At 42.0% G+C, this 16,648-nt stretch overlaps 1 protein-coding gene across 1 annotated transcript in view; it reads left to right on the top strand.

Moving 5' to 3' along the window:
- The window catches only part of Reln (reelin), a 425,071-nt gene that overhangs the window by 259,913 nt on the left and 148,510 nt on the right, over positions 1-16,648 (top strand). Inside the window, 3 exon segments of the mRNA XM_032907091.1 lie at positions 5,887-6,038; positions 14,175-14,287; positions 15,839-16,047. Of these exon segments, the coding sequence (XP_032762982.1) occupies positions 5,887-6,038; positions 14,175-14,287; positions 15,839-16,047 (474 nt within the window).

Raw genomic sequence — 16,648 nt, 5'->3', positions numbered from 1 at the left:
TCATAGATTTCATTACCATTTCATTTCATGCAATCACTTCAATGGGAGCAAGTCAGGGCTGTGTCATTTCTTCACGAGACATGAACACAGTTTGGAGACCACACAAGTCGAGATGGAGCTTGACGCTCTCCCTGGATGCTGAGGTGGCTGACACCAATCCTCTCTCCGAGAGCACTTTCCTTTCTAGCGCTCTAGCACTGGTTTGTACAGACTCTTAAAAGAATGGGGCTGTGCTGGACAGGATCTGCTGAATGTTTAACAAATGGAGATGATCACTCAAAGCAATAAGACTTTTATAAACAGTTTGATTCATAAAACTTGAGAAAAGCACAGGACTCCCTGTTCACAGTAGACAGAACTGTCCGTGTCATTCGATTATAAATTTTTGAGTATCAAGGTAAATTAATTTCACTTTTGCTATCTAACAGCTGTTTTAGTAAGAGGAACAAAAACCAATTTAGAGTAAATTAGGGAAGTTGGGCTTAAAATAAAAAATTGAAAGCCCACATGCAATCTGAGTTATAGTGCTGTCTGTGGTCACCACTGTAAAAATAACTCATGTAGGTTATCCTAGAAAGGTAATTAATTTACAACAGTTAGCTAAGAGAAAGTGGCCACTGAACACTTCTCCCATAGTACTAGAAGGTTCTCTCCATCTGTGACAGTTCTATCCTTCCCAATTCAACTTTTCATTTAAAAATAACTCTAAAGCACACCGTATATCTAAACAGAGCTATCATCCGCAGCCTTTATGACTTAAACTTGCTGTGTGGATCGGCAGGCTGAGTGGCTTAATTGGGATAAATGGAGCACGTAAAAGACCAATGAAGCAGTGTGGAGTCTTCGTGTTACATCACATGAGGCTCCTGATTAATTTACAAGTGAGCCATTATCACGAAGAGTCACTTGGAAAAGTTACTGTGTGATGTGAATGATTGACATAATCTGTTACCGCATGCAGAGAGGAAGAGAGGGAGAGAGGGAGGGAAGGAGGGGAGGAGGGAGGGTGGGAGGGAGGGAGGTGGGGGATGTTTCCTAAGATTTAAGTCTGTTATTAAACTGAATGGGGCCATCATTACTTGATGCCCAGACTTAATAACCTGAGTTTAATCCCCAGAGAGCCCCACATGATCTGTCTTTGGACCTCCACACGTGTGGGCCATGACATGCATGTGCACACGGCCAATAAATAACCCCGAAGAGTTACATGAATCATCCTGACAAGCTTGAAGCATAACTGTAACAATAACCACAAACTAAGAAACATTCCACTTCAGAACAAAAGGACAGTCTCGAGCAAATGGCTTAACACCCTACTTCTCCATTTTAACAGTTACTATGTGAATAATAAAGGACCAGAAATAAGTACTAGAGAAACAGGTATCTAAATACACAATGGATATTTAAAATCATCCACAAAGTTACGAGATTACGTTGTTACTGCTTGATTTTTTTTATCTAAGTCTCACTTTGTAGCAAAGCTAGCTTAGAATTCAGTATGTAGCCCAGGCTGCTCCCCACCCCCTTAGTCCTCTGGCTTTGACTCCCAAGCTCTGGGCTTCCAAGCATGTGTTACTTTGCCCAGTGATGTGATGCACTTTTAAATAATTCAGCTACAACTTTCAGCGTCTGTTTCCAGTGTGTGGCACTGCAGTTGTACAGGGTGTGTGTGTGTGTGTGTGTGTGTGTGTGTGTGTGTGTGTGTGTGTGTGTGTGTGTGTTTGATGTCAGGGAAATCATTTCTCTGGGTGGTCTTTGCTTTGGAAGCAGAAGGCATCACCTGAGGAACACTGCGGCAGGGAGAACTGTAGATGTTCTTTTTCATTACGATGCTTCCATGTTTTCTCTGAGGTGGCTATCATGCACTTTACATCTGTGGATTTCCAGCAGCTCATTTCCCTTATAAAATTTCATGAAACTGGTGTTCCTCTCTCAAGAGATGAGGGTACAACTTAAATACATTGCTTACATATGGTTTTCAACATCTCTGAAGTGTTGATGGGAGAGATTATGATTGATAACCATTATAATTTTCTAGAAGACAATATGCCGTACCTTAAGACAGCCATTAATATTCAACAGCTAGTGAGTTTTTGCCTTGTGATTTACAAAATTGCCTACTTTTAATAATATATATAAATTTTAATCTATTATATAGTAGTATATTGTTTTATATTGATTAATTACTATGTTGTTATATATAATAATTTGTATGTTTCATTATATAATATATAAATTAATATGTTATATAATATAGAATAATTTATAGTTAATATGCAATATAAAATAACACAGTTATAACTTTGTTTTGCAGAGATAGACATAAATAACTAAGTGGCTTTTTTGTCATTTTGGGACAGAATCGTTAATGCTGCTGGCACAGCTTGTTATCTATATATGAAAAGAAAAGTTAGATCTCAGCTTTATTCCTCACCTTCAATGAATTTCAAATAAATTAAATTTATGTAAATGTGAAAAGTAAAATTTTAAACTTTAAACAGAACGTGTGAGGGAATATTCCTGTGACCTTGGGGCAAGGGTTTATTAAATAGAGTGAACAATGCAAGCTGAAATAAAAGATGAATTCTGCCATTAAAACTTTCTCACATGAGCATACATGTGCGGTATGTGTGCTTGGTCATGTGTGGAGACATGTGTATACATGTGCACACTGTGTGTGGGAGCCACACTGCTCTCTACTCTTCTACTACATCAGAGATTCTTAGTGAACCCAAAGATCTCAAGTTAACAAGTCTGGCCAGCCTCCCCTGGGAGCTCCTCCCCTCCCCCCAAGCACTAGAACTGCAGGTAAGTTCCACACCTGCCCAGCTTCCCCTAGGTGGGTACGGGGACCTCATGCATCTGAACTCTGCTCCACTCATGTACATGACAATTGCTTTCTTCCCAGGCCCATATTAAAACTTGTAATACACCCAAGACATAAGCAAAATGAAAAGTAAAATGCTTATACCCAAGAAAAAGTATAGATTTCGGCTCATGAGGAAGGGAGACAAGACTGGGTGCTAAAGGGCAGTAGATGAGGGAGAGGAACAACCCTGAGGACAGTAAGGAAGCTGGCCTGCCATGAGCATGAGTGATGTCCCCATCATTAGGAGTCATGGGAGTGCAAAAGTGGGAGAACGTCTCTTTCCCAACTGCCAGGCTAAAATGTAAAAGCTGACAAAATCAAATGATGGAACAAGCTCATGTAGAAACAGGAATCTTACATCTTCCTAATGGTACATAACGTTATCCAACAGGTTTGAAGATTGGTGAAGTATTACTCAATAATTCTTACAGACACACACACACACACACGATATATGTATATATATGCACACACACACACACATACACACACACACACACACACACACACACATATATATATATATATATATATATATATAGCCAGCCAGCTACCCTCATGATCCTCATACTTTTTCTTGGCTGAAAGGCTTGTGAGAACCCAGAACCCAGACTTATTGTCAGAGCTGCTGTTTTTTCAATTATTCTAAGGTATACAAAGGTTATATAGCATCACAGATGTGAAAGAGTAAAAGTCAATGCACTAATGCAATATATTCTGTATAGGACTGGATCCCCTATCTCTCATAGACATCAGTAAAGAGGATCTGCGAGTGGAGCTCTGCCCCATGTGTATAGAACATTTAACACTGGACCTTCCATGCAGTATCTCTAGTAATAGCCAGAAAAGTAGAAATGGCCTAAAAGTCTATGACAGGTTTTGGTCATTTGCCTAAAGTGTCTCTTGGCTTCAATTAGAGCCAAAAATATATTGTAAATTTTCTTCTTAAGGAATTCCTCAAACAGGCTTGCAAGGAGGAAGAGATGTCAAGGGAGAGGCATTTGGGAGCAGAGAAGTGCAAATGCCACATCAGCCCATTTAAGCCTGTGAATCTCGAAGACATGAACATAAAGCGCTCTCTCTCTCTCTCTCTCTCTCTCTCTCTCTCTCTCTCTCTCTCTCTCTCTCTCTCGTGGTCACATAGGGCTGGAACTAAGTAAACAGATGGTTTAGTGATGATCTTTAGGCAGAAAACTGGACCATGAGCCTTCAAAATTTAAAGAGCTTGAAGAGGTTCTAAAATCAAAGTCATTCTAGCACCAGGCATTAAGATTAGGTAGACAAGGTGAGTTTGTGAATGAAAGAACAGAGCACTAATCTGAAAGAGGAGAGAGGCCAGGGTTAGGAGAGGGAAGAGAGTAAAAATTCTCACACGATGAGGCAAAGACAAGACTCAAAGGCAGAAGAAACCAAGGATGGACCCAGGCAAGGAAGGCACTGATTCACACTTCAAACATGTTTGGGTATTGAATTCTTTAATGTGCATTATCGAGCTTTTTCTGAGCATTAGACCCTGATCAAGATCTAAAAACATAAAATAAGGCAACCACCTTAGGAGTTGGTTTGCCAGGTATGAAGAAAGGTGTATAAAGAAATAATCAAAATATTTATTTAGAAAATGGTATCACAAACGATCAGATATGAGAGAGATGTGGTGAGGCTGTCTCAGGGAGACTGTCAGATAGAATGAGGGAATCTAGGAAATGCTCAGTAGAGGACCTGTTAGAGAATGACTCAGGCATGGAGGCCTGACAGAGCTCACTATAGAGACTTTACATTCTTACCGCATAGCCAGGGTGTTTGCTATGAGGCAGAAAGAGACATCGAACATCCCCAGAGAGGAGACTAGAAATGAGTTCTTGGGTCACACCAATTAGGGTCTTACATTCTACACAAAGGAGTTTGATATTTGTCCAGACAGCAGTGGGGAGCCCCTGAACGTGCACTCAGGCAAAACATAATCACATTTTTATATTTGAAAAAGAAAATCACCCTAAGTGTCTACGGGCCAGGATCTGAACTCCTTTTTCTGAACCCTGTTCTCCAATGTGTCATTCAAATGAATTTTCTACTCTTCTCCAGCACATGGTCTTATGAAGATCTAGTGATGTCTGTGCTGTAATTGTGCCAGGGCTACACTCAGTTCCCAGCCTAGTCTCATATGATTTATCAACACCAAATCCAATATATTACTAAAGGAAGAGACAAGCTCTGGGGTCCATCTACATGGTTTTAAATATAGTGCCTGTCCTTTGTTGACCATCCTTAACATCTGTGTATCTCAGTTTCTAGTCAAAATCAGGATGTCCTTACTGCCTCCCAGAGTTTCTGTGGGATTGAGATTAGGTTAGTGTGCGAAGTCCCTAGGGAAGGATTAGCACACGAGCTGGCACTAGAAAGAAGTCAGGTGTTTCAATGCTCTCCGTTCATCTACCTGGTACCTGCCTAGCGAGACCAAGTTTAAATTTCACCTTCTTTATGAAAGTTTGCTACATTCTTCATGGCTCTTACAGCTTTTCATTATAATCCACATATATAATAACTACATATATCTTACATTCTTAATATAAAGCCACCGTAAAAGCACTTACAATACTGCCTTCCCTGGTTCACGCTCGCCTTAGTGTTACTTGGACTCTTCACCTCAGATATAAGTACTTTTAAGAGTGAACATTTTATGTGTGGGGTAGGGGGATCAATTGGAGCAGAAAGAAGAGAGGGGATTTGATCAATATGCATTATACCCTTGGATGACACTCTCAGGCCATTGAAAAAGAATAAATACTTTCTTGTTCCTGAATGTGGCCCTAGGCACAGAGGAAGCAAAAGCAAGCACTCCTCTGTTTCCTAAAGCTGATAGCAGTGCGTGTGACTGAACAGCGTGTTTACGGTTTATTCATCCCCCGAAGTCTGTAGAAATCACATCTTTGCATCAGAATTATCCATCACTAAATAAAAAAAATTATATAAGGTTGGGTTTAATATTCTAACTCTTAAATTCTTCCCACTTTTTGTAGATGGGACATCTTGGGAGCAGTAGTTGGTTCGGAATGTGGAACCATTGAGTCAGGACTCTCACTGGTGTTCCTCAAAGATGGAGAGAGGAAGCTATGCACCCCCTACATGGATACAACTGGTTATGGCAACCTGAGGTTCTACTTCGCTATGGGTAGGTGCAGATCGCTACCTTTCCTACGTAGATAATGTTGCTTCTTATTTATTGTATAAAATGAAAATCACGGAATCAGAGCCGCCCTGAAGAATGAAGACTTGTGGAGCTCCTCCTGCCACGGGCTAGCCATGTTGAGGCCATCTTGTAGGGAAAGGCCTTCTTGACAGGCCGTGACTAGGCCCAAAGACAGAATGCCATCATGGCAATGTTGCATGTAGTAACAATTGGGGGTGGGGGTAGGGAGAAGGGGATGAATTTGAAGGAGAGTAGAAAAGGTTACATGGGAAGTTTTGGAGGAAAGAAATGGAAGGAAGAAATGTTGTAATTATAATCTCAAAAGTAAATAAAGATTTATGGTTTTAAAATAAGACAACGGGAAAGAAGCAAAGAGCAAGGTGACCCCTTTGTCCATAGCCCATAACCTCACCTCCTATCCAGGTGAGTCATTCATTTTCATGGGCATCTTCTTATTACCCAACTCTGCTATTAGGGGAAGCAGAGGGGGAAATAGATTATAGTAGTCTATCATGTATTATAATACTCTCTATTGTCCAAACTTTTGAAAACACATAAAAGTGGTCATAAAACATATTCAAATGATACATAGGTAAATCAAATACATGAAGATGGAAAACATCCATAGAAAAACTAGGGACTTGAAATTTGTGGCCTGCCAGACTTGTCCCATTAGTTGTCATGGTCACAGTGACATATTCAATGGTCACTGACAGGGTTCCTGTCACAAGCAGGATCTGGAGATGGAGCAGGAAGTAAAGATTATCTAACCTTTGAACTTAGCAACAAAGAAGTCAGGTCATCAGGGTAGAATCCCCAGCCTAGGCCTCAGAGATAGCATTTGCATGGCTGACTCAGCTCCTTGACAATTGTACAGCTCAGGGTCGTGTGAGATAGATCTCAAGACCATCATGGCCACAAGCATCTTGCTCATGTGACTCTTCCAGCAACTCTGTCCGAAACCGAGGAGTTCTAGGTCTATAAGGTTCGGGGCATCCATACTTACTCTAAAATAGTTTGTGCATTTAAATATCTAGACTTCATTTCATTTAAATGATACTCAAACTATCTCTTACTTTATTAAAAATAATTTCTAGAAAGCATGAGCAAAATATAAAGTTGTAATAACCACTCTGGTTTGTTTTTCTAGCTTTACTTTCTTGATAAAAGTTATTTGGAATTAGAATTTCAATAGTAAGTCAACACATCTGCATGTAACTATTAAAGATTAAATCATTATTGTATTAATTCCTTTGTACAGAGCTTATGTATGGCACATTAAGTCATCTTCAATTCTTTCTGTAATAATTACTTACTATAATTAGTTATTAACTAATGAATTAAAATAGTATTGACTATGCGGGAAGATTTATTTTAGCAAGCCCAAAGAAGCACACCCTCCCAGATAAAAGGAACTCCATTGACTAAAATGTAAGCCATACATATTGAATATAGAGTCTGGAGTAGGACGTAGAGAGTTAGAGCAGAGCAACGCTACCCCAGGCATGGAGTTGCTGGGTGAATGAGTTAACACATAAGAGCTCTTAAAGGAGCCTCCCAAGCTCCTCTGTCTGTGCTGTTACTGCTTTGGAAGTGGCTCAGACGAAGCCCCCTGACCACGAGTGACATTGCACTGGGTGTGAGGACAATGCAGCAAGCTTTTACGGCACAGCGTGCTGCGAAAGGGAGAGAGGGCCGAGGGTGGCAGCAGTGGAAGGTAAGGGTGAGGCTTCATGAACAGTGTGGTACTGGACAAATCCTCAAAGGCCAGCATTTCAGAGTAGCCATTCTGAATGAAGGATATAAAAAAAAATCAGAGAGTGTGATATGTTTGCAGTTGGCTAACTTCTCCGAAGGATTAACAGAAGCATGTAAGATGGCTAAAGATTAGCGTTCTCTTGCTGTCATGTCAAAGGACTGTTGCTAGGGGTGTATTACCTGCTTTTTACTTAGACAATTCTATCAAGAGTATGAAGATAAGACTTAGATATTAGGAACCAGAGGACAAGACCCTAGTTAGGACAGTGGAATCAGACTTCAAATTAGAACAGAATGGTATACAGCTTAGTTAAAATATAATAGTGTTACAAGTTTATGGTGAAAGTATTTTGATAAATACTTTCCTTTCCATGCCGTGTATTTTGTCTGGTAATTCTGCTAAGTGTCTAATGTGCTAGTGAGGGCAAAGGAGAATGAGGCAGTGCTAAGTGATGGTGGGAAGAAGAGAACCAGACAGGACACCTGAGGGACAGAACCGGCTGAAGCCGGCCCACAGCTGCCTGCGGGTTATGAATCAGTACGAGTTTCTCTTCCCGGTGCCTGGGGACTGCTACCTTTCCCCACAATGGTACCTCTTCAAAAGAGGCAGGTGTATGGAAGATCTGGCATTAGACATGTGAAGGCTGGAATTTCTAGAATACCATGTAAGGATCGAGCTCACAGTTTAGAGCACATTGGAAAACCATTCGCATACTGCTCCTCGATGAACGAGTGTTCAATAAATGAACTGCTGAATAAAGAAGAGAGGGTTCTGGCTGAGTTTCGAAAGTTGAAGTCATTTCCCCAGAGCTGCTGATAGCCAGCAACGTGAAAAACTTAGGGAAAAAGCTTTTCCCCGTGGCGGTAGAAGGAGAAAGGAATGAAGAGTGCAGAGGAAGATAAAGTGAAGGAGAAAGGAGGCATGTGGAGAAGGGAATGGGCTCCTGAGGGATGACGGGTGATCTGCAGCAGAGCAAATGCCATGGAGGGTAAAGTCAGTCAGCCAGGCTGACGGCTGAGAAACCAGGGGTGGCCTGGAGAAGGCCAGGGATGACAGGCACACCAGAGTGCATATAGACTTAACTGGAGAGATACATGTCTCAGAATCAGGACCGCTGCTTCCAGAACGTCATCCGAGACACACAAAAGTGGAGTGCAGCACCGGGAGAAGCTGGTTTTTTTCAGATGAGATAAAACAGGACAGGAGAGAGGACATCGAGAGGATTAGGGTGAGTGGGGCCTGGAGGGGAGAAAGCTGCACCCAGAGAAAGGATCCCAAAATATGGGAGCTTGGGAGAGAATGCTGGCAGTGTGAGAGGGATTTGGGAGGAGTTTATAAGTAACCACCCCCTCTGTGTGGTGCTCTGGGGAATGAGAAGCGCTAGATCAGATTTCCTCTTAGGCAGATGTTGAAGCCTCGGTTCATATCAGTTCTCATGACCAGCATCTGCGTTAACTTGTTCGACTTTCAGAATTCAGTTAAAACCTCATCTCCCTTACCTATCTGTTCACATACTCAACAACCGTTTTTTGAGGACCAGTATCCAGTACAGCGGTTTAGAGGCAAACTTCTGTGAACGGGACAAAAATAATCTAATGGATATCATCCGTTTTGCTGTCTGCTCATGGCTCCTCTGAGAACGTTTACTGAGCATTTAGTTTGTTCTCAGTGCTTTGAGTTCACACCAACTCTTTTTCGACTATGGTACATCAGCACAATGCTGTTCATGCCAATTGCCATTCTCTCTTGTGAGGAATCTCTCCTTACACTGTAATCTCTGTGGATGCCAGAAACCATGAGTCCTAGTGTGACTTTTCCATGTGCTGTAATTTCTCCTATATGTCCACACATACCCATTGGTGAAGACTGATAAGTAGACTATCAGTCAGGCCTAGTAGAAGCCTAAGGAGAAGAATCCATGGTAACTGAAATATGGGTTGGGAAGATGGCTTATGGATAAAGAAGTTGCCTTGAAAGCATAAGGGTTTGAGTTTGGGTCCCCAGCACACCTGTAAAAAGCCAAGTGCGGTCACGAGCTCCTGGAATCCCGGCACTGGACACAGAGATGAAGGGTCCCAGGAGCTTGCTGACCAGCAAACTCCGCATGTAGTCAGAGACGCTGTCTCAAAGACTAAGGTGAAGAGAAGTAGACAAAGATACACAGCATTGACACCTGTGCTCTTGCCATGGAAACCTGAGTGTTTATGTGCATACATAACACACACAGAGTCACCCATCGCATGAATGAATGCACACGTGTACACATGTGCGTGCACACACTAATAAATAATTTATAATGCCCAACTGTTCTAAAAGTGAAGTGTCAGCTGAATATTAGTAACTGTGTCACGCTTCTCTGTAGGTAACACAAGGTAAATAAAGACCTGGGTAGTGGACACTACTGTAAATGCCTTGGATTTTTTTTGGTTTGGCTTTGTTGTTGTTTGTTTTGTTTTGTGTTTGTTTTGTTTGTTTTTGTTTTCTCACTAAAATGACTGGCTGAGGTCAAGGTATATTTCCCTGTCTAGCTCAGTGCTGGAAAAATAGTAAAATTCAGCAAAGCCAGTTTCTTCACACAAATAAATGTCTACAAAGCTATTTAAAACAGTATCTAAGAACTCTAAAACTGACTGTCCAGCCAGCTTTTGCCGAAACCCTTCTGGACTTTAATTGCTGTAGAAGCTGCCTCCCCAGTCCTTCTTTCCACCACACATCAAAGCTTTGTGGGCTAAGCAAGATTCCATGTCTTCTTGTAGGAGTTGCTGTCCCTGACCTTCACAGGACTGACAGATTGCCCTCAGAGGGACATTTCAGATAAACTCTGTCATCATCTTAATGTCTTGGCTCCTCTTAGACTATCTTTCCCACTCTGTCCTGTGCGAGCATCCCCCATGTGTTTCTTCTCTGAGCAGCAGCTGCTGTCCGCTTACTGTTCTTGAGAAGACCTCGGGAACCAATTAATGAAGGTGCAGACTGGATCCTTCAGGCCTCCTTAGAGATGCTACACTCACATCACACAGTAGGACCTTTCATGTTCTAGTTACTTCTTGATAATTTCTCAATATTACTCAGTGTTTGATGGGAAGGAGACTTTGTTTCTTGACTAGCAGCTGAAGAATAACTTCAGTGTCTAAAGCTACAGTATATGGCGCCCTCCCTTAAATGCCCAACCAATGTGGAGACAGATTCCCTACCATTAGATAGCTCACTGGAATCCCATATGCCCAGAGCTGCTCTAGGGTCAAAGCTAGAAGGACAAGGACATATGCTGAACCTCTCCTTCCCTGGATTAGCTCGGTACTCCAGCAGCAGTCTCAGGCCCAGAAGCTCCTAGTCCTCTGCTGTTTGTCTCCCAGACACTGACTTTTCAGTTAGCAAACCAATGTCCAATGCTGCTCAAACATGTCAAATAGCTTATAAGATGAACTTAGGAGGCCTGAGAGAATTTGCGCAGTATAAATCTAATAGATCGCTCCTGAAGCCAAACGTGAGTGTCTGGTAAGGCATTGGTCAGGTTTTTGAAAACAGTTGCTCTTAGGAACATGAGAGAACAGTGTTTCATAAATAAGAGTGCTTGATTACCAGAGTGGGCTTTGCATATTGCCTTAATGAAGGGACCATGGTCAGCTATTAGTATTTGGGAATTCAATCAATTTACTTAAGGGCCCCAAAGGTGCCATCTTGGAGACACTGCAAGGGTTTATAGGCCAGTCACAATTCTCATTAACAGGCTATGAAAATGGCAATAGCTGAGCCTGAAGGAACAGTCCTTGTTACGGCAACAGATCAGACATTTCATGCTGTCCTATCATGGAAGCAGTTCTAGACCCGGGGACAGTGGTATGCCCTCCTTCACTCATCCTGGCAAGTCAATCCCCCAAGACGTACATTGGTCTTCAAAAACCCCTCTATTTCTGCCTTCTGTTAACTTTTTTCTCTATAGTTTTCTTTTTGGCCAACAGTTCTTCAGTTGTGAAATTTGTTAGACTCATTAGGCTCCATCTAGCTTACTTAAGGTTCACTTGTCAGACAGTTTCTTCCAATCTGCAGACCTCCATTATTTCAATGAATCAAACCAGATTATCTGTAAACAATGGACACCTTCTTCACTTACTTAATTTCTAGTGGTGAGTCAGCCATTATTTGTTGATTTTAATAAATTCCCAAAGGAAGACCTTATTCTAGAGTTTGAATATTACCCTGCTGACACCACAGAATATCAGCCGTCGCAGTTACTTGTAAATAAAGTTAACATCAGTGGTGATGGTTTTAGAACCGAGGGGTTCCTTAGGAGTGTAAGGATAACAGAGAAGTTTGGTGCGATGCACTGGGGGATGCTTCTGCATGCCTGTACTCTTGTGTGGCTAGTGCTGTTATGTATGACAGTCTGGTGAAGGGGGGTGGTTCTTCTACTTAACTATAATCATTGATAACGTGTAAGAGAAAGAATAGCTCAGTGGTGACAAAGCAGAACACCTACTCAGGCTATTCTGTCACCAGGGGACTCACACCTCCCTTTTGGTTCTAATGGTATATCACATAATGTAACCACCAAGTAGTGGCAGCGAGCAAACTCTACTATATACCTGCCACTAACCAAGCAAGGCACCAAGTGTCAGTGTAAAACGTACATATGTAAAATGCATGCATATCTACTAAAATATTGTCAGCGTTGCTTGAAGCATCTTCACAGCAGTATTTCAGGAGATGCAGGGAGTCACCAGACATTTTTATATCAACAGGCTTAAAGACAAAAATCACTTGATCATCTCAATAGATACAGAAAAGACCTTGACAAAACCCAGCAAGACTTAAGGTAAAACTCCTAGAGAATGGGAGTAGAGAAAACAGACCTTGACATAACAAAGGCTATGAATGACAAACCCATATCCAATGTTATCCTGAATGGAAGGAAAGCTTAAAGTGATGCCACTAAAATCAGGGGTAGGACAGGGCTGTCCAGGGTCCCCACTCCATTTCAATATAGTGCTCGGGCCACTAACTGGCTGGAGGGCAAGAGAAGGAAACCAAAAGAATACAAATGGAAAATAAGAAGTCAAATTACTTCAGTTTACAAATGAAATGATACATAAACACTCCAAATTTCCACCCAAAAACTACAGAATCAACTATTTCAGCGAAGTGACAGGGTACAAAATCAACTTTCAAAATCAGTCGCCTTTCTGCCCACCAACAACAAATACATGGAGAAAGAGATCGTGAGCACACTCACACTTAAGCCTCAAAGGCAATGAGAATCTTAGACTACACGTTACCAAGGGGGTGAAAGACGGCTACAGTGAAAACTTCAATCTGTGAAGAAGAAGTTGAGGAGGAAACTAGAAAATGGCGAGACCTCCATGCTCATGGATTGCTAAAATTAATATTACAAAAACAATCATTCTACCAAAAGCTACTTATAGATTGAATGCTATCCCAATCAAAATGCCCAGAGCATTTTTTACAAAATTAGAAAAAAATCCTAAAATTATTTGGAACCACCAAAAAAACAAAACAAAACAAAAAGAAACCAAACACACACACACGCACACACACACACACACACACACACACACACACACACACACACACAGAGCCAATATAGCCAATACAATCCCAAGCAAGAACAATGTTGGAGAGATTACCATTCCAGATTTCAAATTATATTACAGAGCCATAATAATAAAACAGTATGGTACTGGAACAAAACAGACTTGTAGACAACTGGAATGAAATAGAAGACCCAAGCATGAATAGAAAAAAGCTAAAGCTACTTAAAGACCATGATAAACAGGTTTTCCTAGGGCCTGGGAAGATGGTCAATCCCAGGCCTGATGGTTCACTTTGTAATCCCAGCACTGTGGAGGCAGAGACGACCAGATTCCTGAGACTTGCAAATCAGCCACCTTTGTCTGTTTGGTGAGTTCCAAACCGATGAAAGACCCTGTCTTAGCAAAGGTAACACATAAGGTTGTCCTCTGGCCTGCACACACAAGTACAATAGCACTTGCACACTTATACCCACAAGGGAAAAGCAGATATGTACATATGTCACACACACACACACACACACACACACACACACAAAATGAGTTGAGTCATGGCCACGTAGCCACTGCTCCACACACTGTTATTTGAGTAATTCCGTCTAAGAAAGAGGAGTGTTGTCCTTTACATGTCAAGTCTTTGATCTGGAACATGGCTTTTCATTAATTAATTTCCTGGGTCTCCTTGTCTTTGTGTAAAGGCATCATTAAGTGACACGTAGTACTGTCATTTCTTTCTCTGATTTCCAATGCTACATCTGATGTTTTGGATGCAAGTTGGCTCTAACGCCATGAATCGTTTGTTTGGTACAGGAGGGACCTGTGACCCTGGAGACTCTCATGAAAACGATGTCATCTTATATGCAAAGATTGAAGGAAAAAAAGAACACATCGCACTGGACACTCTTTCCTATTCTTCCTATAAGGTACGAATGCTAGTCCTTGGGCCTGATGACCTACCACTCAGGCCAAAGTCACATCCACGAAGACTGTTACAGCACCGAGGAAACATATCTTTCCTTGCCACCCCAGGAAATTGCTCGATTTTTTTTTAAAGGGACTTAGGAATCTTAACATTCATTTTTATTTCTGATATAAGTGAGAACTCTGATTTTGTCAGGAAGAACGAACTATAGCAACAATAAAGCAAAACCCAGCCCTCTGAGTAACAGTTACTCTTGTCCCTCCCTGAGAAAGCTGTAAAGGACTGGTCTGATTGTTTAGCTCCATGGCCTTGCTTTTACACAGTGAGTAGAGCCCCGCACCAGCAGTTTGCCAGGCAGAAGACTTGCAAGAGTGCAGATCATTGTTACCCTTACATTTTTCCTTGATAATTAGAGCTATAGGATTGGCCATTTCCCTTTGCTCTCTGGGTAGACGGGTGTTATTTCGGGTTACTTACAAACATCTAGAAAACCATGCTTGTCGTGGATGTGAATATTTCTTTTATTCTGTCAATATTTGCTGATAGTACGCCACACTCATTCGTAGTTTCTCTCCGCATTGATAACACTTTAACTACTTTACAGAACTTGTGGGCTGGGGAGAAGCCTCTGTCAGTAACAAGCTTGCTCTGTAAGCCGTAATAACTAAGTGGACTCCAGAACACAAGTAAAACGTTGGTCATGGGGGTGCACGTCTGCAATCTTGACTCTGGGGAGGTGGGAACAGGAGGGTCCGTAGAGCCTGACCAGCCTACCTCAATCGACAAGGTCCAGGTTCAGTGAGAGATGCTGTCCCCAAGTGGGAAAAAAGTGGAGAGCAATTGTTGAGGAAGACACATGACTTTAACCCCTGGCCTCATGTACACCTGAGCTCTCAAGTCCACACACACACACACACACACACACACACACACACACACACACCAAAGAGTTTAAAAATGATCAACAAAGGGAGCAATTAGAGAAAAACATCCAGTAAGTTCAACATTCAGTTCCTGGTATGACCCAAGTCATAGCCCTAGGAACATTATGGCGGACTACTTTCCTTGCAGTCACATGGTAGGAGTCTACCTGCTCTGGTCTTGTGCATGCTTCACACCAAATTGTAGGCATTAAAGATTGTGTCTTGATTTACTTGTCTGTGGCTACTTCTGTTTTGAGTCTCATTCTCAACATTCCTAGTCGGAATTTAATATTATTAAAAAAAAAAACCATTTTCGAAAGTGTTGATGATAAAGTCAAATCATTATTCAACTGCCTCAGTCCTGTGCTTAGTCCTGTCCTAGGAGACACATCTGTGGTCAGTCACACACCAGGAGCCCCACTGTCCTCACAGGAATTCTGAGCCATCGAAGTGAGTTGTCCTTGAAGACAAAGCCTTCCATGTGAACTAATGAACTTAGCACAAAGCCATTGTCCCATGCACAGTAAATGGCGGTTCTGCACTTAGCGACTTGCTAGATAAGGTCTGAGAGGATTCACATTGACTAAGTGGAAGGGATTGTGAGTAATCTGAGTGTCCTTTTTTGGAAGGTTCCAACTTTGGTTTCTGTGGTCATCAATCCTGAACTTCAGACACCTGCCACCAAATTTTGTCTCAGACAAAAGAACCACCAGGGGCATAACCAGAATGTCTGGGCTGTGGACTTCTTCCATGTGCTGCCCATCCTCCCTTCCACAATGTCTCACATGATCCAGTTTTCCATTAATCTGGGCTGCGGCACGCACCAGCCTGGTAACAGGTGAGAAGCACGCGGGGTCTCCTAACCGGTGGGGAACGAGCACACGCGTTTGACCCTTGAAGTAGATTTGTCAGCAGATTTTTGTCTGGGATTTTTTAAACAAAATGTCCATTAACAAAATACAGATTCCTACCTCCCCACTAAAAGTTTTCTTTGATTAGTAAGTAGAAAGGGATGTAACCGGGTAGATTTCTCAGTTAGAATAGCTTCGTTCTGGGAGCTTGATATAAGCCATCAGAGGTGTTCACACGTGCTGTGGCAGCGTCCGTTATAACAGATTGCGGGTGAAAATGACCGAAGACAAGATTGGCCTCTCGTTGACTAGTGACCCCTAACAATAGGTATGGAAGTCGATTAGCACTTCAGGGGCTGTGAGATCTCTACTTCACTTGCACGGGTGTTGCTCATCCTCTCTGTAAGGATTTTACCGGCCTCACATTGACAGGAGGAAGTGGCAGTGTGGGACACGGTAATTGCCTTGCTATCTAGCGAATTCAAGAGCACGCACCCAGTTTGCTGTGTATTGTCCTTCAGATATAGCTTCTATGGCAGTATTCCAACTGCTTGCCCTTTGAAGGCTGGTCAGACTACAGTGAGAAAT

This window comes from Rattus rattus, chromosome 6 (assembly GCF_011064425.1).
Source record: "Rattus rattus isolate New Zealand chromosome 6, Rrattus_CSIRO_v1, whole genome shotgun sequence".
Classification (NCBI taxonomy): Eukaryota; Metazoa; Chordata; class Mammalia; order Rodentia; family Muridae; genus Rattus; species Rattus rattus.
This window is presented reverse-complemented; position numbering and strand designations above follow the sequence as displayed.